General features: G+C 38.5%; 3 protein-coding genes across 4 annotated transcripts; 2 read left to right on the forward strand and 1 right to left on the reverse strand.

Moving 5' to 3' along the window:
- The first annotated feature begins 1,964 nt into the window (after positions 1-1,964).
- LOC116264795 (probable BOI-related E3 ubiquitin-protein ligase 2) lies at positions 1,965-6,007 on the forward strand. Its single transcript, XM_031645197.2, has 5 exons — positions 1,965-2,140; positions 3,406-3,485; positions 3,568-3,680; positions 4,543-4,850; positions 5,339-6,007. The coding sequence occupies exons 3-5, from the start codon at positions 3,581-3,583 to the stop codon at positions 5,876-5,878; spliced, it is 948 nt and encodes a 315-aa protein (XP_031501057.1). The 5' UTR covers positions 1,965-2,140; positions 3,406-3,485; positions 3,568-3,580; the 3' UTR covers positions 5,879-6,007.
- Positions 6,008-8,643: 2,636 nt separating this feature from the next.
- LOC116265005 (uncharacterized) lies at positions 8,644-13,236 on the reverse strand. 2 transcript variants are annotated; one of them, XM_031645506.2, is made up of 8 exons: positions 13,073-13,236; positions 12,731-12,814; positions 12,535-12,615; positions 11,491-11,630; positions 10,863-10,977; positions 10,719-10,776; positions 9,120-9,179; positions 8,644-9,019 (listed from the first exon to the last, which is right to left on the reverse strand). In XM_031645506.2, the coding sequence occupies exons 1-8, from the start codon at positions 13,132-13,134 to the stop codon at positions 8,930-8,932; spliced, it is 690 nt and encodes a 229-aa protein (XP_031501366.1). In that variant the 5' UTR covers positions 13,135-13,236; the 3' UTR covers positions 8,644-8,929. The 2 variants fall into 2 exon arrangements, with proteins under 2 accessions (XP_031501366.1, XP_031501367.1); XM_031645507.2 differs by having other exon boundaries at positions 8,644-9,045.
- Positions 13,237-15,231: 1,995 nt separating this feature from the next.
- On the forward strand, positions 15,232-23,576 carry LOC116265024 (phosphoenolpyruvate/phosphate translocator 2, chloroplastic-like). The gene is made up of 9 exons (XM_031645537.2): positions 15,232-15,837; positions 17,561-17,683; positions 17,781-17,933; positions 21,315-21,400; positions 21,688-21,772; positions 21,873-21,992; positions 22,099-22,167; positions 22,778-22,907; positions 23,230-23,576. Exons 1-9 carry the CDS (start codon positions 15,478-15,480, stop codon positions 23,310-23,312), a joined length of 1,209 nt encoding a protein of 402 aa, XP_031501397.1. The 5' UTR covers positions 15,232-15,477; the 3' UTR covers positions 23,313-23,576.
- The last annotated feature ends 291 nt before the right edge of the window (positions 23,577-23,867 follow it).

The following is a 23,867-nucleotide window of genomic DNA, read 5'->3' on the forward strand; positions in this document are numbered from 1 at the left end:
AAAAAAAATGGTGTCTTGAGATGTTTTCAATTTAACAAATTAAGGATTTCAGTAAGGATTTCAATCCATGAATTTAAGACCAGATGAAAAAGATGAAGGATGATCTTATCTGGATTTCAAATCTTGGATCACCGTGATCGTTGTCTTGTGACCTTTGACCAAAAGGTAAAAGGGCAGAATTACAAAATTTGCATTAAGGGTATTTACGTACTTTCGAGAAAAGGCATCACAGTTCTTTCCCTGCGGGCCTCTCTCCAGAGGGAGTCTGACGTGCCTACCTAATGACGAAAATGCCCCTACTATTGATTATTTTGGTCTGCTCAATTTATTGGAGACGTAATGACGCGGATCGCCCTCGTGTTGCGCCGCTTGGACAAAAATGGGCCTTCGAAGTGAGAAGAAGCTCATATCAATGTTGTGAAAATCGGTTCTTGAACCAAATTAGTCGGGCTGCCGATTCAGCGAATCGGCTGATTCGAGTCAGCTGTGAATCGGTCAAAAATATGACACAATGTTAGAAATCTAGCTCTTCTTCTTTCCACAGTAAAACCTCAGGCTCTTATTCACCTTCTGCACAGGAAAGTTTCAGAGAAGTCTTAGTTTTATAAAAAACTAATTTTTTTAATAAGTTTTGAAAACTTGTTTGTTTGTTAAGTAACACGCGGCCCAAAACTGATTTTCTGTGAATAACTTGAAGATGGTCAAGTTTTTCAATCCTATTTATAAAACCGGGTTTTGTCAAAACTGGGTTTTCCTCGACCTAATCTTGATAGCATCCAAACATAACAAAAATTTGGTCTTGGAAGCAAAACTCTAAATGCCCGCATAGAGCCTTTTTATCTAGGTACAGGTAGAAATTATACACTCGAATTAGAGACTAGCTGCCTATGACCAGTAAGCAGAGCCGCCATCCAATGCTCATCTTACTTTAGATCGAGAATATGTGAGCTTAGGAAAGCTTTAGTTACTCATCGACGACACATTCTTGATATTCACTTAGTCCCACTTTTTAAAATTCATCTTAGATTTTTTTTTTTTAATTTGTGCTTGAAATTGGAAGGTGATTCTTAACGTAAAAGCTGGCAAGAATTGTGTGGTTTCCTTATTAAGGAAATGGATATCTTAAACATAAGAAATTGCCATGAAGTTAAATTTCACCAATTTCATATAAAAAGCTTAACTTGCTACAGTTTCCGCAAAGATTAGTTGAGATTAGAGATCCATGCGAAATTCACTCTTAAAAATAAAATTAAAAAAAATTGATTTTATAGTTTACAATATAGATGCAAAACCCAAATTTCAGATCCGAAGCTATCAAATACAACCTGCAACTACTTAGTTAATCGAATTGGGGGGTGGATAAGGATGTAAATGGCTTGGCTCCAAACACAGCTTAAGAAGGTGTTGGTAGATCTCCACATAACTCAAAATAATAAAAGTTTTGATCCAACCCATTCGCAACTCTACCAAAACAATGCAATTCTGATATTGCAATTATTTTCTGCTTCTCAATAATAATAAGAATAATAGTAATAACAAGCAATTGTATTAACATATACATGCATACATATCAAGGATTGGAGTCGAAATCAGTGGAAAACTGATTTGATTGGATGATACCAAATCTGGATAAGTTTATGCTAATCTGATGCATTGGTCTTATAGCTGGTCTGAGAAATAATTCCGATTCGGATGCAGATCTTGGTACTGAATCCGAACTCGACGATTATTGGGAATGCGTTTAGGAGACCAGAGTCCGTTCGGATATTGGATTCGGACCCGACCTGTTTGGGTTCCTAGAAACGAGAGACGTAATCGTAATTAGGAAAGGGGAAGGATAAGAGAGTAATTTTACTTCAAAGAAGCTAATCATCCTCCCCTCTGGCTGAATGGCGCCCCCGTAAATTCCTGATAAAGTAGGGGCCTTTGATTAAATTGGACGACCAACAAATTTCCCAACAATAAACCAGTAAGATGGAATTGCTCGGAGAGGCGACGGAGGAAGAAGAGGAACGGCGGAAGGAGACGGGGATCATCGAGTTCGACGCGAGGATTTCCCTTTTCATCACCGCTGATCTCTGCCTCCGATCGGATTTCTATTTTCCTATTCCGATTCTGATCGGGAATCCCGCAGTTTGAGGTGCGTAATCGGCTCTACTGAAGAGGTTTTCTCGATCTCCTCTTCGCTGCCGTATCGGATTGGAAACAGGGGGTCTGCTTTGTTTCTTTCGCGTTCTTGATGATCCGGTTGGATTCTGGGTGGAATCTGCCATGAATCTTATCGTTTTCGTGCGTTTCAGTGGGATTTGTTTCTTCAGATTGTTGCTTGTTGATTTTTACACTTCTAGTCGATTATCGGGTGGTCCTTCTTGAGTGGTTGACAGATTTTATTTTCGGTTTGTTCGTTTCTTCTTGAAAACGGAGGTGCTTGTGTTTCGTTTTCTCTTGTTTGTTACTGTGAAGGAGTTGCCCGCTGGATTTTTTTTTTTTGCTGCGTTAGAAATTTTCTGGTATTTTGACCCTAAGATTTTGTTGTTTGTGCGCTTTATCGACGTTTTGCGAAGTGCGTGTTGAAGATTTGCAATTTGAGTGCCAATGTTGTGAAAATATTTGCATTTCAGTGCATCTTACTTTCTTGTAGATATTCATTTGTTTGTCGCGATTTTTATTGATAGATCTCGTAAATTAGTTTCTTTTGTCTTTTTTTCTTATAGTTAATAGATTTTTCAGAAACGCACTGTCATTTCTACGGTTATTTAGTTCTTTTGAAGAATGAAGCTTCTTGATATTTGCGTGTTTACTAAACTTTCTAGCGAATGGGAAGTGAATTAGTTTTTCTTCTTTTGTTTCTCAGTGGTGTTACGGTGTTTCTTATTGAAGCAAAAGGACGATTTATGTAGCCTTGCAATCTATACAAGCGTTTCACAGTTTTTTATTTTAAATTTTTGTGGTTTTTTGTACAATATTTGGTGGTGTACAAATTGAGAAAGTCTGGAGATCTTCTCTCTGGCGTAAAATTTTCTTTCTTAAATTGGAAGTGGATTTATCTTCTTCTGATTTGCTTAGGCGTTTGGTTATGCACCTAGCAATTATTTTCTTTCTCTTTTGTTCTTCACATGGTTTCTTAATTTTGTAGTTGCTCCTTCTGTATTTTTCCCGTTGGTAATCATCACGCGTGTACTATATATAGGTGAAAATTTAGTGTTTTCGTCTTGTCATTGTAGGTCATAATAAGTGCTACTTATATATATCTACGCCTAGTTTGATTGGATTTCTTGGATTTTTATTGTTTTCAGTTTACTACTTGTAAGCATCTGCTGTGGTTTCACTAGTGTTCCCGCAAGGAGATTTCTGCACCTTTTTCACGTTTATGGCTTTTATATGTTTTAATTTTTTATGCTACAGAGAAGTGGTGGTTTCTCCAATTCATAGAGGGCTGCTATCACATTTCCGCAACATTTGAGGCCTTCCTGAAAGTCCAAACGGTAAGTGTTTATTCTGCTTACTTTTTATTGAAATTACTGGATGTTAGTTCTTGACATGTTCGATCTGCCTTCTTGTTCTTAGGTGTGCCTTGAAGATGTTTGGAGGAGGCAATGGCACCCCAGTTTTCCCTGTTTTCTTAGAAGAAAATCAATTACAATACGATCCTAATGGATCAACCCAACTTCAGTTATTTGGTAAGCATAAACAAGAATCTCTATGTGCTGCTTGTTTTTTACTCTTTCATTTTATTTCCATTTATGCTGCTCTAATTGCAATATTAAGTGCTAAGATGCTTTGGCATTCATCATTAGTTTGTTGCAATGGAGCTTCACACTAATTTATAGCATTTAGATAGGTTGCCTTTATCTTTTTCTCCTTCAGGTTCTGTGTTATTTTCTGATGCTACAGATCTTTTACTTTGATTATTGTTTGGTGATATGGGTTGTTTCTAGTCTTTACACTTGTAGAGTAGATGTTACTTTCAACTTCCAAGTATGATGTGTGGCCTGTTATAATGGACTCCCTCCTCATTTTTCCTTCTCTTTCTTGGCATTGCATCTTCTTGTTCAATTGCTTCATGGCCTCAGGCCATGGATGTCAATTGCCAAGCAAGCAGCCAAGCACTAATTCCCAAGACTGCTTCTGGTCGAAATTGAGGCAATTGTAAAGAAAATCAGCTTGAGGTTCTCGATATAGTTTTTTTCTGCGGTGGTCTGGGTTTTCATAAATACGCTTCATTATATTTTACTCTTTTGCCTTATATTGGGTTTTGACTATCCTGTCAGGCTTGTAAATTTTATGGTCTGTTCATCTGAGGTGATTTGTCTAGTAGACCATCTCTTGCATTTGCATTTGCTTTGGCTACAAGGACTATCTGTAACATGTGCCTTTCTCAGACAAATATGAATGAATATAATTTTTTAACATTTTCTTGTCTTTCTTGCCTGTGTCATATTGTTTTCTCAGGCATTTTATCTTTTATCTTCTGCCATTTCTTTTCTATTTGTGATGAAACATCTTTTAATGTTGACTAAGTTAATTGTGATGAAAATGAAGGTACAGCAGGTCTCAATAGGCCAAGCAAAAGGGGCAGAGAAACAGAGGCTATATCAAGACAGCAAAAGCTTCACTTCTCTCTGAATAACTTTGCTCATGATGAAGTAGATCGTTCTGCAAGCATTCCAAACTCAAATGCTGTGTCAACTGGATTGAGGCTGTCATATGATGATGATGAACCCAACTCATCTGTTACTTCTGCAAGTGGAAGCATGACGACCCTTCCGGTCATTTCATCCCTTGGGGATAGTTTAAGAGCTGAGCTTGATCATCAGAAGGAAGAGTTTGATCACTACATCCGAGTTCAGGTCTGTCCCTGACAAGCAAAATAAAATGAGGAATTTAAATGTGATTATAAATACTTTCAAGTATGTTTGTTCCTTTCCTGTATGAAACACCAAAAGCTAGGTACTGAGTTTGATGAGCTAAAATTACAAATTCACATAACAAATTACGAACATCCATGTCAACCTTGATTAACATGAATGGGTTTATGAGTGCCCCAGTACGGTATATTTTGATTTCAGAAGCGAATATTTAACCTTACCCCTCAAAGCAGTGACAATATTTTTTTTTCCGAAATTACTCAAGCTGAACCAACCTTGCTTAACTACTACTCAGGCTTGATTCATACAGGCTCATCCTCTAAGAGACCCAACCTAAGCTGTTCAAGCTTGCTTATGTCCTATCTTTCAGTTCTGACTCTTTCCTTGGTGTAGGATTTCTCGTCAGTGGACGTTGGAAATTAATTTCTTGCTTACTGGTCAACATTCTGACAATCCTCTCTCTCTCTCAGGAAGAACATATTACGAAAGGAGTGAAGGAAATGAAGCAGCGGCAAATGGCTTCCTTGTTAACCACAATAGAGAAAGAGGTGGGAAGGAAATTGCGGGAAAAAGAAGTTGAGATTGAGAACATGAACAGGAAGAACCGTGAATTAGTCGAAAGAATAAAAGAAGTGGCACTGGAGGCTCAGAGTTGGCATCAGAGGGCCCGGTACAATGAAGCCATGGTTAACTCCCTTAGAAGTAACCTTGAACATGCAATTGCTCAAGGAACTGATCATGGGAAGGAAGGTTGTGGAGACAGTGAAGTGGATGACTCTGCTTCCTCTTATAACCATAATATGATTGCCGGCGTACCAACAAGAATGCTCCTGGAGAACAGAGAATTGAAGGAGCAGAGAAATTGCAAGATCTGCAAAAGTAAGGAAGTTTCCATCTTGCTGTGGCCTTGTAGGCATCTTTGCATATGTAAGGATTGCGAGGGCTCTCTGGATGTCTGTCCTGTTTGTCAAACCATGAAAACTGCAAGTGTTGAGGTTTACATGTCCTAGGGAATCAAGAAGGTGGAAAAAAAAAAGGAACAAAAAGGAGTGAAAAAGTGAAATAAACCAAACACTTGCTTAGATTTCCTTGTTATAAGTTATGAAATCTGTATATGCTAGAAATTAACTTGGAAATGATGTCTGGTTGTTGTTTTGCCGATGCTGAGCTGCTCTGTCTATAAATTTTTATGAACTCGTCTTTGGTCTGGCATTTTGCCCGTGTTGTATCTACGTCCAGCAAATTGGTGCCTAATTCCCTATCCATCTGATTGGAAATGGGAAAATAATTTTGGTAGAGCATTTTGTCTGTCTCATCGGATTTAGGTGAGACCCCGGTTTCATCCCTTGACATATTTAGCATTTCACACTGATCTCTCTCTCTCCCCCCTGTGAAGGTGGTGGCTGACACAACCAGGCACCAAAGTTGCTAGATTGAGTTGCGGTGCCCATGGTCGTTGCACGCTTGCTATTATCATATTATTGCTGCCGTTTTTAACGACTATGAAGCAAATGCACTTAATGTTTTCGGCTTATTTGTACATATTTGAGAGATTTTGGTTAGAACCCGTCGATGTCATATTAGAGCAATAAAGCATTATGGAACTTGGCATTTTATTTTGCAACATCTTGAAAGCATGCCCATGCTTGTATGCGTTTTAATGCTAACAGTGATTGCATGCGTCGGCACGGGCATGATGGTAACGGATGGTACAGAGACAATTAGCTCATATAATACACCCACTTGCTTTATATGGACTTTCACAATGTGTTGCTTTCTTGCGGATTTTCATCATGTTTCATTTTCAAAGGTTTTACGAATCATAACTGGAAGCTGGCACTAGTTATGTAACGTGCAATTTGTCAAAAGCAGGTAGGTCAAGTTGGTGGCTTTTCTAATGCTTGCATTTACTGAGCGCATTTTGCCTTCTCTAAAGTATCTTTATAGAAATCGAGCGGGGTGGTGGCGTTATATTTCCATGGATGATGACCAATAATGGGCAGTGGTAGACTTGCCAACATGGGCGTTATTCATACCTACTGAAACAGAAAAAATACATGTGTCATTCACCTGCTAAGGCGTTGTGTATAACACCTTTCATGTCGAAGAATTTAATGCCCAGATGAATCGTAAAATTATCTGATTAATTTCAGTTTTCTCATCTAATGGCAGACATAAAATTCTGCAAAATCAGCAACTACCCACCGGGAGAAAGGCTCTGTATGTTCGCTTGCGTCCAGGAAATCGAGAAAAGTTGAAATACGGCACTCCACCGTCCACAAGGTGGTGCAAGATTCCAAACATATACGTGGATTGGATTTTAAGACGAGTGGACGCGTTTCCCCACACGAAGAAAAGTCAGGACAAGTTGGCAACTCGCATTATTTAATTTTCAAAATGTCCAACTCAGCGTCTTTCTTGGTAAAATTCACAGTTCCGGTGAGTGTGGAAGGAACCATTTCCTTCTCTCATTTAGAGTTCAATATTGTTTTACGTGTCTAATAAGAGTTGATCCCACAAAAGTTCTTTGTGATATTAACTTCTAACCTAACTTATATTAGGGGAAAACCTTCATATATATATATTTTATTCATTTCGTTTCATTAAACCTTCGAAAATAATGCAAGAAAAAGAGTTTACGATTCCCTTCCTTCTGGAAATGGTTGGTACCGATCCATTTTCAATTGCGTGTAGAACAGTGTGATTAGGTGCGTCCACTCCACATACTGTCGGACATCTTTTTTCATTTTTCTTGAGAACTTCCGTCATCCACTAAACCCAAGGGTGGGTGAAAACCGATTTTCTATCATGTTGTTTCCGTTCCAACAACGGATCCGACTCGAAAGTCTGCAATTTCCGGTTGCATTTTGCCGGCGATCGGAAAAAGTACCAAGAAAAGTCCGGCATCGTCAAAACTGACGAATATTTTGCTGTCGCAAATGGGCCACACAATACTGGAATGAAGGTTTCATCATTTTCTACAGTTTGTGGCTTGTAGGTTAAGCAACAGGGCGGCCTGACTTACCCGGTTAACTGGAATCCGGCGGGCCAGGATTCCGCCCGTTTTGATGGACCCGCTATTGGCCGGCTGGCTCGTGGCTCGTTGGCCTAACCAAGCCAGGATGCATATGTAGGCGCCAAAGTGGGTCTAGCTGGACCCTGGGCCAGGGCCTGGCTTAAGTGGAGTCAGGGGCTTGAAGACCCGGCCAAAGCTTCGGCAGGGTTATGCTGTCCCATGTTGTAAAAGTCGATTCCTAAACCGGCTCAGCAGGCTTGACCACTTAAACGATTCATCTAAATCCAAAAAATGACAACCATTTTTTTCAAAAGTAAATACAAATTATATAAACTAATTAAAGGTACAAAAAATCTTAAGAAATTTAAAAATATAGTGGAAGGCAATCGGCTGCCTTATGGTGTTTCTTATCTTTTTGTGTTCAGTAAGGAAGAAACTGATCCTACTAGCTTAACTCGCCGTCTACTTATTCCTTGACAATGATAAGCAATGAAGTGAAGGCCTCTTATATCTAACCTATCAGGCAATATGCAAAATGAAGTTTGAACTCTGCAACCCCCATTTATAAAAGAGGTCATTTTCTTTTATCCATCCGTTGTTTTTTTATTCATGCTTACTCTTTCTGTTCATTTGTTTAATTGCTGTTCTTTCACAACTTAAAACCATTGGTCAACCAACATTTTCATATGTTTGCCAATGCAAGCCAGCAAGGGCAAAGCATAGCGGGTCAGCTGGTAGTGCACTAGAGACGCACGTCGCTGGTTCAAAAACATTGATACTACTTAGTCATCTTATAAAGATGGAACGCCGGTTAAATTCCATGGATGCTACTCCGTTGTTGTCTTATCAGGTGGAACACCGCACCAAGCTGAAAGTGCAATCATCCCCCCTTACATCGATGCAGACTATAAGAGGAAAATGGAGGGAATATTAGCTTATGGGAGTGCTCGAGGGTGCGGATCAGCTGTGTCCTTTCACCTCTGATATGCATGCGTACTACCGCAGTCGTACTCCGTTGTTGTCTTATGGGAGGGCCAAAGATTTGTCAGATCCTTCGTCTGTTGTCCACCTTTGCTTTCTTCATGGAAGGACCTGCTTCAGGATGACTACAGTGCTCAGTACCTGTTGATTGTATCTGAGCACGTTCCGCATGATAATGCCCTGTCAGTAAATATTCAGAGGGCAAAGTATCGAATGAAAGCAACAACTTAGACAAGCACCAATGCAAAATTCACCTTATCCAGCTTCTCTCTAACCAATTGAACTGTCTCATTCATTGACGCCAATGGAAAATACTGTTCAAATAACCAAAGAATGTTTTTGATGTTGGAGATGAAAAAGGTTTCAAGGACAAAAACTACTGAATCACAACTCATCAAATCAGAAGCAAAGCAAAAAGAACTGCACGAACAAGGTTGCCGTCATGAAATGATGAAGAGATACTAAAGAGATACAGCACATGTGCTTCCAGCTTACCCATTTAAATAGAAAAAGCTTTACTGTTCAACATCACTACAGTAACTTAGTAAAAAGGCCACATGGCTTTCTGGACCACTAATAGAACCCCCCAACAACCCAAACAACCGCACACCCCACACACCACCCGCCCCCAGCAAGCATAATATCTCATTTTCCCACCTGTTTCTCTGATAGCCTCTCTTTCTGTTCATAGTTATCTCATTTGTTATCTTCTACTTTCCTTATGATGCAGGGTAACAGTATCAAGGCAGATTTGACACCTTACTTCTCTTTTTTCCTCAAGACCTTGTGGGGATCACAAAGAAACAAAAATTTACGTAGACCTTGAGGGGATTACAAGCACAAAAAATTACCAGCTATCAATCAGAGGAACAACATTGAAACTGCCGATAAAGTAACTATAAAAATAAAGTCACATGGGTACTTTAGTAAGGCCCCTATACCTGCGTCGCTGTACCGTCATGGAAAAACAGGTCCTTGGACATACCTGATACTTTTTTGGATTAAAAATAATCTTTATTTATATTACTTGTTTATTTAAATGTTGCTCTTATATTGAACTTTTCGTGGTATTTTTGCATATATAAATATGTATACTACATATCCCCATACCTTTAACATTTTCGTATCGATGCCCGCATCTCCATACCGTACTTGAACCATTCCACCCATCTGACTTAGCTTTGAGGATAATGGCATTAAACTATTGTTTCAAGACCAGAGCTTGATGGCAGGTAACGCCAAGTTTGGAGAAAGATCAAATAGACACTATCCAAGGATCCTTTTAGATCAAAATTCTGGAGCAGCCATAATAGTCCTATAGTATGGCTTCAGTCTGCCAGCTATGATACAAATCAATATGGGAGCCAATGTAGAAGTACACCCTCCTCCCAAAAACAAAAAAAAGGGTCCTAATCAAATTGCAGTAATGACACTGCAAACTGAAGTCATCATTATTCATAGTTCAAAACAGTCGAGGAAAGCAGAGTCATCACCCAGTGCCCAAAGCTCAATAAACAAATCCAACTATTTCATGTGAAATCATACTTTGAAGTTTGAACCAACAAACCAACCATCTCTAACTTCCCACCCAGACAGAACTTTCATAAAAGAAAGACTCTATGAGCCAAAACAATAGCAAAACGATAAATACCCTTACATGATGCAGGTAAAACCATGTGCGGCTAACAGGCACTTTGTAGACATGACATCCAAGCATGTGCAAGAATAGGATACAATCATACAACAAAAAGAGTACTCATCAAATACTACATTGAAGGGCCACAATACAACCAGCAAGTGATTAAAATTTCATAAAGATTTTCCAATTTAACCATTAATAATTTAAGGCTTACCTGCCCTGAGCTGGATGGCATGGAGCTTACATTTACATCTCCACTTGTACTGGATTGGCTGTACAAGAACGGCAAATTGGTTATAATCAAGTTAGACATTCATAAATGGCACAGCTACCTAAGGAGAAAGAAAGAAATTACTACCCTTCCAGAGGCTTTAACTGATCAAGGACATAATTTTTTTGGTATACAGGTGGCAGTAGAGGTCCGAAAATGTCCCTTTGTGGAGCTTTAGATTTTGGAGGTTTCTGGTTTCCAGCTGCAAGCCAACCAGGATAAATACCTAAGCAATTAATAGAGTGGAGTTCTGCTACTCTCTTGATGAATGTAATTAGTAGTGTCATAATTTAGAAAAGGCGTTATAATATTTCTAGCAACTTGAATATTTTAAAGTTTCATAATCTACATCAGTCGACAACCATTTTATCATCACAGGTTGAATCTGGAACCCTGCTACAAACAACAAAGTTTTTTCCTTTGTTTCTTAACACAAGGAAAACCACTCCTAGGACATGAAACTTAGCTGAGTTCTCGACGTTGTAAAACACCACGGCTGATACCCATTGCCCTAGTTAACAGATTTGCTACTGATCCAACAAAGTAAGCTGACAAGTCCAAAATTTTCTACCCTCTAGCTTGACCTGCTTAGACTAGTCCAAGTGGGACACGCATTATTAGCTAAGAATAAAGCAAGAAGTTAGATTGGTGAGTTGGATATCTAATTGGAAAAATAATAAACTAAAACAAAATATCCTTACAGTCAGACACCCACAATGTAATCTGCTTAGTACTTCCCTTCTCCTGATTTCCAATTTCTCTTTTGTGTCTGAGAGTATCTCATATTGAGGTGCATAAGACACCTGGAGTCGGTTCCCATAGAAAACATACTCATCAAGCTTTCTCTTTGCAAACCTGACAGAAGACAAATAAAGGAACATAGCAGGTTGAAACCACAGGAAAAGAACATAGCATGTTTATTTAAACCACTTCAGTACATGCCAACTAAAAGACAAGCTTCATGAGAAGAGAGGGAAAAGATATCTGTTGGTAGATGAAAAGAAAAATTTGTTGGTAGACAAAAACAATGACAAAAGATACAATAACACAAAAAAACATGCAAAAAGATCATAATCAACAGTTGATGTATCAGTTACTTAAAAACGTCTACACTTTGCTTTTAACGAAGTTAAGACTAGTAGTTAACCTAGAATGATTTTTACCATAACGTAAAAAGAATAATATTAGATATGAAGACAATATCAGACAGTTTCCACCTTCCTTCAATTTAAACATGGCAAAAGTATGAGTTATGCAGAGCTTTCTGGAACATTAACAAGATGCAAGAGCAGTAACGGTATCGTAATTTAACAATGCCATTTATCATTTATGAATAATCCATAAGTTTTTTTGTCTTGTACTGCTAGCAATCTAGAGACTATAAAAAGGAAAATCGCTTACAACCTGACTATTAAAGGGAACCACAATCAGCTAAATCTTTTGAGGAATGATGAAAACACCAAAACCAACTACATTTTGGCACATAGAGATTGTCTATGAGTTCTCATGGAATAAAACATCTACAATCAACAAAAAGACGAATTTTACATGATTTTACTATTAATATAGCACTATGGCAGTATCGACGTGTTCGTGGACTACCTTCAAATATTTGACCACTCAGATTGAGAATACATAACGCATCAAGTACAAGCCATTTCTCTCTTGAAATGAGAGTGGCGACCACTGTGACTAAATCATTCATTTGTTTCTTTTGTGATGGCAAAAGAAACCAAACTTGTTCAAGATGAAGGATCACCTTGCATTGCCGACTTGGGAAAACTTTATCCAGCAAACCTCAGTAAACTGCTCCCGTTCTTCTTCATCCAAGATCCTATACCTTACCAATCATGAATAAAATATTTTCAGAAAAAAGCACGTACCATTGGGGAAAAAAAACCAACAAGAAGGAAATGAAACAAAACCCTTTTTGTGGTTCAGAGGAGAAAACCCACTCAGAAATCTCCCCGTAGGAGCCGAACAATTTCACCAATTCGTCGATGCATCTTAGAGCAGGTACGTTCCTCACGATCAAATACCTAAAGTGAACAGAAAAAGAAGTCACGCCAATACCCACGAGGAAAAATCCGAAGGAGATACAATATATCCCCATAAAATCACAAAAGAACTCTTTCTGGATGATCCGGATATAACAGAAGTCAGACCACCGTAGTAAAAAAAAAAAACAAAGAGAGAGACGAAGTAGGGCGAAATCGCGCCAAAGCATAAAGAAAAGGCCGCTTCCAAAGTCGACACACCAAAACATATTCATCCAAGAGACAGAGAACGAGAGAGACCTTGATTCGTCGCAAACAGTGTAAACTCTGACAGCGGGTGGCTCGTCCTTCCACCTCCGCATTCTTTCCTCTCTCGCTTCCAATTCCGGGAAGCGCGCGAGTTCCGGGGTAAGTAAAACCCCGCGAAAGATCGAGGGGGAGATACCCCCAACTTAGTCGGCGGCTTGGTGCTAAATATTTTTAAAAATAAAAAGCACGAACGTTAATAAAAATAATGTTAGAAATAAAGGAAATTTTTCTTCATAAGATTTTCAAGTCCTCCAGATAACTTTGTCTTTTTTTTGTGCGCAGGAATTCACATTTGGACAAAAAAATGAACGAACCATAAGACATTATTCAAGAAAATGATAGTTTAGAAGGATTAGGAATTTAGGGGCGAAACCAAAATTTTTTTCAAAAGCGGGTCAAACCATCCGCGGGTCGGGCCAAGAGGAGAAACGGTAGCGCCAAGAGGAGCAACGGTAAGATCAAGAGGAGCAACGGGTCAAGCTAAACTAAAAAAATTTGATTTTTTACATATAATTTTTTTTTTTCTGGGCTCACCCGCCCCGGCGGCCCCCCCTCTCTCTCCCCCTGAGAAGGACGATGGTAGGCACTAGAAACATCTCATTCCTATTCATCAATCTTTTCTTCTTGTTCGTTTACGTGCTTTGCCCCAATGTTTCCGAGGAATCAAAACTATATGCGAAATGAATATTTGCATGCACACGTACAGAAAAAGTTGATCACTAGAAAATACTCTCATATTTTTATATTATTTTATTTAAAAGTATATAATTATATATATATATATAGTTATAATTCATATATTAAGTTATATTTTAAAAAATGTTTTTTTTATTTTACGTTAACTGGGTCGGCCAGGCCTTGATGCCCGGAGATCTAGTGTCGTGGACATTCAATCAAGAGATGGTGTGTCCCAGAAATGACACTTTTGAGATAGTTTGTCACAACCTCACTGGACAGGCGTCAGTTTCATATACATGCTCAATCGTTTTTGATATTTCAGGAAACAGTCAATTTCTGAAGTTAAAAAAAGAAAAAAGACAACGGCTTCGTTGGAGTCTGTTACTTTTAATTTTATATACACAACGGGAGGTTGGTTTTGATAGAAAAACCATAAAATTGCAGAATGCTCCTCAATTTTATCGCCTCAGGGACATTTGGGGAATGAAATTTGTGGCTATGTCACATCAGACCCTTCTTTGAAAATTAATTTCTTAAAAAATAGAAGTTCCATGGTGAGGGAATTTGACCGGACAGTTTTCCTTGTCAAAATCGTCGTTTGGTTAAAAAGTGATAAAGCTCCAAAATGGAATTTGCTTAAGCCAATGAGCATTTCACGAAAACCTTTTTTTTGTCCTGATTCAATGAATCTGGACAAAGTTGCGGGTGCGGTCCATGGATCGCACCCTTCTTTAATAAAAGGGATCGTGATCGGGGGGACCAACCCATTACTGATCCGGATCTGGTCTCAAGATTCAGTTGGGCTAAATGGGAAAGCAAGGGGATTAATCCTATCACTCAAGTGAAAGCCCAAGCTTTATTTTATGTTATGGTCTATCACAGATCTTCATGGACTTAAACTAAATAATCTACTAGAATCATATGGGCGAGCAAAGTCATTTAACTTATGTAATTACATTTTTTTTCAAATTAAAAATAATCTACGCGGGAAAAATAATTTATTTTTATTTGTAAGGTTGAGGGCGAGTAGGGGGTGAACATGAGTCGGGTCGAATCCGAGTTCAATCAAGTCGAGCTCAGCTCAACTAATGAAACCTCGAGCTCGATGAAAGCAGCTCGACTCGGTAGTTATGTATTGAACTCGAGCTCGACTCGATTGAGGTTTGACAACCTCATTTGAATAAAATTGATACTCATCGTTACGTTGAACTCAAACTTGACTCGATAAAGACTCGACAAACTTGTTTGAATAGAATTAAGTTTGAACTTAACACGATTATTTGAACGAGTCGACTTCAACTCGATGAATGAACCGGCTTGAAGGAACCGAGCTTTAACGAGTCGCTCCACTGGTTGTTCACCACCTTAGAGTTTAGAGCGGGAGCCGACTTGAATCACCGATTGGGTTTAGATCCAAATCTTAGAGTTCGAGTTCGGAGGCCTTTTGAAGTTTTTGAGGATGCTGACAGCTACGCCATTGTCACTTGTCAGAAAGGAACCGCCAGGTCCACAAGCAGCCCCCGCCCGCGACCACCAATTTCTTCCCGGCGATGTCCGAAGCGTCGCCTCCTCTCGGACTGTCTCTAGCAGCCCACAGATTCAGAGCAGAGCACGGAGTGGAGAGAGAGAGGGAGGAAGTTCGAAGCTCCTCGTTTCTATCTACAGAGAGGAGGTCGCAGTCTTCCTCTCACTCCGTGTGAGAGAGGGAGGGAGGAAACATGCAGAGCGGAGCCATAGCGTTCTCCTGCTGCCAACAATCTATTTTCAAGAGGACTAGACACGACCTACTGACACTAGGAAACCTCTCCAACTCCGGAAAGTCTTTCCATCTCAGCAGGGCAATCTTCTCAAAGCCCCGCACCCTTAACCGTCTTTATTTGGTTTCTTCTTTCTCTCCGGTCGAACCGGAGAAGAATGGCGGGAGGAGGATTGTGCTCGTCAAGGCGGCATCTGTGCCGGAGAGCGTCGGAGGGGGCTTCCCTTTACCGGCCAAGGAAACATCTCAGACGCTGGTCCTGGGATCTCTGTTTGGTCTTTGGTATCTGTTGAATATCTTGTTCAATATCTACAACAAACAGGTGAGTGTTTCAGATGCTTCTTTTGGCCTTCGAACGACCTTTTATTTTGCGTTGTTGTTGTCAAGTGATTCTGATGTTCATGCAATAACGTTTGACGGGTGTTGGGCAAATGGCATTGTTTTCCCCTTTTGGTGGTGGCATTGTCACTGTATGGATGTATATCTGCAACTTGTTACTATTTTTATGCTTCTTATCGAGAACGTTGGAACTAAATAATCAGTTTGTGGTTTAGTATTTCTTGGCAAGCGTTTAATTGCACGGTGTATCCATCCGTACTTTTAAATCCAGAAGAATGGGAGTTTAGTTCGAGGAGTTCATGTGTGCTCCGTTTTTATCGATTACAAAAAAGCGGGAAGAAGATTCTTTAAAATGTCAAATTTTCACCTATGACTTGACAAGGTACTGTTTTATAAAAAGGAAATAGTTCTGTATCTGTTCTCATGGCTAATTCCTTCTAAAGATTGCACGAGCCAAATCACTTACTTCTCCGATGCCCGTTTAAGAATAATCATTCCTACTCCATGAAACTTAAGGAGTGGTTGTGCAGTATATTCTGTTCCCAGATGGTCTTTTCATCAACACCCCCACTAGTAATGTGAAACCTAGCCTGTGAAGATGTGAGAGACAGGTTCCTGATTTCTTGACATTCATGTCGAGGATAGCTTATAACTATGAAACCGTTCACATTAAAGAGCTGAAAAGTCTATTGGATATTGTTTTCTATCCAGTTTTTCGACAGGATACAGCCTGATTTGGTGTCAGCACAATCGAATGTTTAGTAGATAAATGCATATGCCCTATGAATGCTCCCCTCCACTATGTAGTTCTCAGCCCCTGCTTTGACTATCTGAGCCTACAAGATGGGATTCAGGGGTCACGTGATTACATTGAATGACTTGAATGGTTTTAGTAATAGCAATCAATAATGATATTTTTAATCTTCATTTTCAGCTTTCTCCTCTTTCGCAAAGTAGTCAATATGTTTTTCTGTTTGCTTCATTGTACGACTTCTCTGTATATGACACTTCGGACTAAGAAAGGAACACTTTGCTTCCTAAGTTTTTTGCTCAGCCGAAGTGTCACATTTTGTTTGCGTTGCTGGCAAGTCACGATAAGACTCGTTAATGTTATTGGCGAATATTGTTTTGTCGCGAACCATGAACTGCATCATCTTTCCTTACCTATGATGACCATTTTAAGTTTGTGTTTTCAAAATATCATCACAAAAAATACTAGAAAGCCTATTCTTGTGTTACTCTTGTTTGCTGTTGATCTTTTCAATATTTAAAATTCTAAGCTTTCCTAACATTTTTCTTAAAAAAAAACCAAACTTTGCTCCTGGGGAAAAGTGCTTGCAGGGAAATTACCAAGGGTAACATGATGATCACATATGGAGTGCAGCAACAGCTCTAACTAAGCAATGGAATAAAAACTATAGGAACTGTGTGGAAGAGACAAACAGCCGCAAACTCAAAAGCTAATTACAAGATTGTTGACCTTTGTCTGTCAAATTTACTCCATTTGTCATAAAGTTGGTTGTAGCTTACTAGCCCTTGTTATGCCTTTTTTATTTCAAATCTTGGCTTTTTTATGTTTGAACTTGTGTTCTAGTTGGGTTATAAGAGCATGACTCTGTTTGCACTGACCAGTGTTTTAGTAGCAATACTCATTTATCTGTTTAACTGCATGGGAATTATATTAAGTGGAAATGGGCTTTACACAGGTCCTGAAGGTTTATCCTTTTCCAATAACAATGACAAGTTTTCAATTAGCCGTTGGATGTTTGCTTATTCTGTTCATGTGGATAACCGGTCTATATAGGAGACCGAAGATTAATTCATCACAGGTACTACTGCAAATTTTTGGGTGGCTAGGTTATAATTCTTGTTTTTCATTTTTCAAATGGATCATGACACTATTTTCTCTTAATATCTTGCATTTAGCTCATGACAATTTTACCTTTGGCAATGATACACACATTGGGAAATTTGTTTACCAATCTGAGTCTTGGAAAAGTTGCTGTTTCCTTCACACACACAGTCAAAGCTCTGGAGCCATTTTTCACTGTTGTTCTTTCTGCAATGTTTCTTGGAGAGGTAAGGTTTTTAAACATCTTACTTTATTGAAATTACTGATCTCACATGATTGTGTAGTTATGGTAATGCTTTCCCAGATTGATATACCATTTGTTCCATGTTGTGGAGCATTATCATATTATAGTCATTGTGGGTGGCATTCATTTTTGAACTAAGAAAAGTACCCTTTCACGTAGTATAGCAGGTTCTGAAAGTTAATTTTGTGTATGACTACTGTATGTCTCATCCTTATTCTGTCTTGAATATTCATTATATTAGCAGATTAGTCTGAAAGGATACATGCTTGAAGGAACAGCATTGTGTTGTTTGGATTTTGCTTGCTACTTGTTACAAGTTTTATGCAATTTTCTTTTCTTGTCTTGTTGTCTCACCAAAACTCTTAGTTAAAACTCTTAGTTCCTGGGAGGATCAAATAAAAATTCCAGTGGCCATGCCGTTCTCAAGCAGTTCCTACCTTTGTTTTTCTTGATTCAGTTGTAGCTGTAGAATGTGGATGTGTATTAGAATATTATTTTATGTACTTCAGTAAAGTAAAATCTTTTTCTGACATATAGGTGTTAATAGGAAGAGAAATCCCGTCATTGGATACAGACAAAAGCAGTTTTAAAGGATGTAGTGACCTAGCAAACCTGTGTCTGAACCATTGAACGACATGTCAAAACAAATTCTCTTATTTGTGCACTGTATAAGGAACTTCTATTCAAACTGTTAATTCTAGAGTAATGAAATTGTATTGTGGACATACATACTTCCAAGCCAATTCTAGGCATTTTTTTTATAACGGTTCCTTGAATTGTTTGTCAATTTATTATACATACTGTTTTAGAAATCAATTGCTGTATGGAAGCATATAAACTGATGGATCGTGTTAGTAGCTGTGGAAAGTAGAAACAACCTTCATCCATGTTATTCAACAAAAGATACTGCCCTAGAAATTTGAAAATTATCAACTGTGAAGAAGATGGCATTGCCAGTGTTCATCAAAGTTATTCAGGAATATGTATATTCTTGTTGGGAATGCAAGTTTGTTTGAAGGCACATTTCTGTATGAAACTATATGAAAGATGTACAAGTCCAGTCTATCTGTAGTTCAATCCATCTGTACATCTGAAAAGACCCAAAATGGTGGCCCTTGGTGTTGACCGGGATCATGTTACTAATTACTGAGGGGTTCAGCACAGTCCGAGTGTTTATTTTTCTAGTGTAATGTGTTGTCTTGGCAGTAATCCCACTTCTCTTTTTGGAGCTTCAGAAGCACGAGAAAACTATTCTCTGAAATAGGGAGAGCATGTGATACTGACTCAAACTTATATATTCTAGATAGAGAAAAGGTCAAGTGCTATCAAACTTTGTTTGCAAGCCCACCGTTACATCCACATGATTCCATGATTAGCTTCCTCGTCAATGTAAGTTGATCAATGTGATGATTGTCTTCTAACTTCCATCGTAGGATTATGCAGTTTACTTTGTCCGAGTATGACATGCATGCGTATATATATGTTGTCAATATATCTATATTATACATACTGTTTTAGAAATCAATTGCTGTATGGAAGCATATAAACTGATGGATCATGTTAATAGCTGTAGAAAGTAGAAACAACCTTCATCAATGTTATTCAACAAAAGATACTGCCACAGAAATTTGAAAATTATGAACTGTGAAGAAGATGACATTGCCAGTGTCCATCAAAGTTATTCAGGAATATTTATATTCTTGCTGAGAATGCAAGTTTGTTGGAAGGTACATTTCTGTACGAAACTATGTGAAAGATGTACAAGTCCAATCTATCTGTAGTTCAATCCATCTGTACATCTGAGAAGGGCCAAAGTGGTGACCCTTGATGTTGAACGGGATCATGTTACTAATTACTGAGGGGTTCAGCACAGTCCATGTGTTTATTTTTTGGGTGTAATGTGTTGTCTTAGCAGTAATCCCCCTTCTGTCTTTGGAGCTTCAGAAGCACCAGAAAACTATCTCTGAAATAGAGAGAGCATGTGATACCAACTCAAACTTATGTGTTCTAGGCAGAGAAAAGGTTAAGTGCATGAAACACGGATATCAAACTTTCTATGCAAACCCACTTACACCCACGATTCCATGATTAGCTTCCTTGTCAATATATATATATATAGAGAGAGAGAGAGAGAGAGAGGATTTTCCATCTGTCCATTATGTTGCTTCGGCAAGAGACTTCTTGTTTGTTTCTTGAGTCATGCTTGACTGCTTGGATGCATTATCCAGGATAAATATAGCCAGACAATGTTTTTTAGCTGCCACTGCATCTCGTGTTTGATTGATTATGATATTATTTTCATGGTGCTCTATCTGTTGGGAAAAGGAACAGTCTGGCCTTTTCATCTTCTTCCACTTTTTCCTGTGCAGGAAGAGCAATTCCAACCAGCACAGGATCACCTAATTTTATTCATACTGGTCCATCAAGAGAGAGAGAGTCTCATCTCTTCCTGCAAATCTGACAGTCGTGACCATGATAATCATTAGTCTGGCCTTGAGTCAAAGTAGCATCTGTACAGCCCCTCTTTGTCTTCTTCTTACTTCTGCAGTGAAATGCATAATTTTTCTCATATCACGCATCCATGGAAGAGGATAAACCCTGGTTTGCTATCTATTCTTCTACTGTCTCTTCTGCAAAACCACAAATCACCTTCATTGGTAATAAATTGTTAGTACTTTTCTCTGGATTTATTCAGAAGTTGAAGAAGCTTTATTCCATAGCCACTCATATTCTTCCTTGCATTTCTGCGAGAGCATGAAGTACCAACATGGAAAACCCTAATTTTTCCATGACTTTCTGTCTTCATCCTTACATCCATATTCCTTCATGGTCTTAGAACAAAGGATGATATTCTCTTCCTCCCAAGGGGATGAAGCAACAGAAAACCTGGAGTTGCGCCAACTTGATGGCTGGATAGTTGAACTTCATCTGTATCTGTGACCATTCTTGCTGAATGTCACACACACACACACACACACAGAGAGAGAGAGAGAGAGAGAGAGAGAGAGAGAGAGAGAGATCCTGATTTTCAGATGAAAAAAATTGACCCCTCAGGGCCACATTTGGCACCTGCAAATTGTCTATGGTACACTTTTGCTCGATTTACCCTTGGTATATGCCATAAAAGCACAGACTAGTTTCTTTGAAATAAAATTATATCTGCAGTCATATTACTTCATTTACTAGAGTTTCATTTCGTTTATGCTTTAACCTGTTTTCTTTTCTGTTTACTGTATTCTCTAGGCATTTGAGATTCATTCTTTCGTTTAATAGATGTTCATTTTTTTGTGCTGTAGGATTTCTTTTCTTTTGTTTTGTTTTTATCCCTTATCAAAACCATTTTTGTCAATTCTTGTAACCACAGTTTCCGGCACTCGCTGTAGTTGCTTCCCTTGTACCAATAGTAGGTGGAGTGGCATTGGCATCAATGACTGAAGTCTCTTTCAACTGGTATTGAATTAGAACGTTTAGCATTCTTGTTGTATGCAACTGTCTTGATATGAATTTGTGTACATTTTGCGTTTCTTGTTTCCTAAAGGCCTTTGGTCATACTCAAAGGTAATCATTGGCTTGTCCAACTATAACAGAGCCTCAACCTGATATTTTTCAATAATCACTGTTGAGGGCAGAGAGCTTGTGGAAGCTTTTGTTATATCGTATAGAACAATTGGTTGATGAATTTAAGAATGATCTAGTTGTAGCTGAGACTCTTTGCTTTTTGCTTGCTATGATGTTAGGGCTGGATTTTGGAGCGCTATGGCATCTAACCTGGCAAACCAATCTCGTAATGTATTAAGCAAGAAGCTTATGGCGAACAAAGAGGTAGTTGTTTTTCCCGTTTCCTTTTTGGATTACTATGCTATGGTAATACAAATTTGCATGGTTGTTTGAATAGAAATGGATTGTATCTCATTTCTGACAGGAATGTCTTGACAACATAAACCTCTTCTCAATCATAACAATCATGTCATTTTTCTTTATGATCCCGGTTACAATATTTACCGAGGGCATTAAGTTTACTCCGGCTTATCTGCAGTCATCTGTAAGAGCTTACAGACTTCACTTATTACTTTTCTTACTTCCATATTTAATATTACACCATGAAGTTTGTCAGTCTAGGCCAATTGATATAAACGTTACTTTCTCAGGGTTTGAATGTTCAAGAGGTATGCATAAGGTCCCTCCTGGCCGCTTTCTGTTTCCATACTTATCAGCAGGTAAGCCTTTTGCATGTGTGTGCTCATGTTTCTATCTTTTTGTTGTCTTTGGCTCAATTATCCTTGAATGGTAACACTTTGAGAAAGAGGTCTTGCTTGGTACCTCAGTTGCCCTTGATGTTCTTTTTCTTGCTAATTTATGGGCAACATGCCTCTTTGAAATTTAATTGCTGTAACAAAGGTAAGGTGCAGTAGCAGATGCTATGTAAACAAAGTGTTTTGGAGATATTTAAATAAGAATTTTTTAAGCCAAGAAAAGTTTCAGACCGTTGATTTAAGGCCATTTTGAAGTCAGCTTTACAAGTAAAATGAAAAAAAAAAGAAAATTCCAGTTTCTATATTTTTGAACATGCCGATTTCAAAGGGACTGCAGACTGAGTCAAGCTGCAACTATTTTCCTCCATACACACCTTCCCAACATACATATACACATGTTTAATAAGCACATGCAAATTTAAAGATGAAATGGCATGCTATGTTCATTGGATTTCTTTCCATATACGGTCCATGTTTTTTTTGTTGATTGTTCTCTTCGTTTATCATGTGATGCTTTATTTGACATTTTCATTTGGGCATCTCCATTAACGATAGCTCTGTTTGAGATATGCAGATTTCGTATATGATACTGGAAATGGTCTCCCCTGTAACTCATTCTGTTGGCAATTGTGTGAAGCGGGTTGTGGTTATTGTTTCAACAGTGCTCTTCTTTAGAACCCCCGTCTCTCCAATGAATTCTCTTGGTAACTTCTCTGTTCGAGCTCGGACAAACACACACAGGCACACATGTAGAAGCATTTTAATTTTTATTCAAAATTTTGGACTTGGCATTAAAGTTATCTTTATCCGTTATACCATATTTTCCTCTAGGATTTAACCTTTAAGTTTTAGAGTCTACATCTGCTGCCCGAACGCCTACAATTATGTTTTCTTCCTCAAGGGATCAACTGCACAAGAACACGCATATTTTGAAGAATTTCAAACTCTGTTGACCTTCTACTGTATCTGTGGTGCATGAGGACTCCATGAAAACAGCTTCTCATCCTGGCATTCTCTTCATCGCAGGAACTGGAGTCGCATTGGCTGGAGTCTTCTTGTATTCCCGTTTGAAACGTTTAAAGCCAAAGCCGGAAGCCAAGGCTGCTTGAGTTTTCTGCCCGTTTTAGTTACCGGCATTCTAAGATTGTCTTCTGAAGCCAAAGAAAGGGGCCGCGCTATCTCAAGAAGCACAGGAACGTTAACGTTCCCTCTTGTATTTTATGGGCAGTGCTGGCTGCCAGTTGCATCTCGCCCAAATTTTCCACGAACCAGTGCTTCAATTCCTTCTAGAGATGTTTCCTTTCCAAATCTTTTGTCTTGTAATATGTTTGTTCTTGGATTCTTCAGCTAAATCAGGGGTTTCTTTTGCAAAACGTCACATTGTGTCGCACTGTCACACGTGATTTTGCAAATTAGTCCTGCTTTTTGTGGACATTCCACAATGGGTCCCGTAAAGTCATGGTGGTCCAACAACCACCTTACGGTAGCATTTTGTTAAATGGTGGGTATGTGAACTTGGGATATATTAACTTAGAGCAGCACATTTTAAAAAATTTAGGTACGGTGAGGGTATTTTATTATTATTATTATTAATAATTTATTATATATATATATATATATATATATTATAAAATAAGCATGTATATATTATTATTACAATTTAA

The sequence above is a fragment of the Nymphaea colorata genome, chromosome 11, assembly GCF_008831285.2.
Source record: "Nymphaea colorata isolate Beijing-Zhang1983 chromosome 11, ASM883128v2, whole genome shotgun sequence".
In the NCBI taxonomy this organism is placed as follows: Eukaryota; Viridiplantae; Streptophyta; class Magnoliopsida; order Nymphaeales; family Nymphaeaceae; genus Nymphaea; species Nymphaea colorata.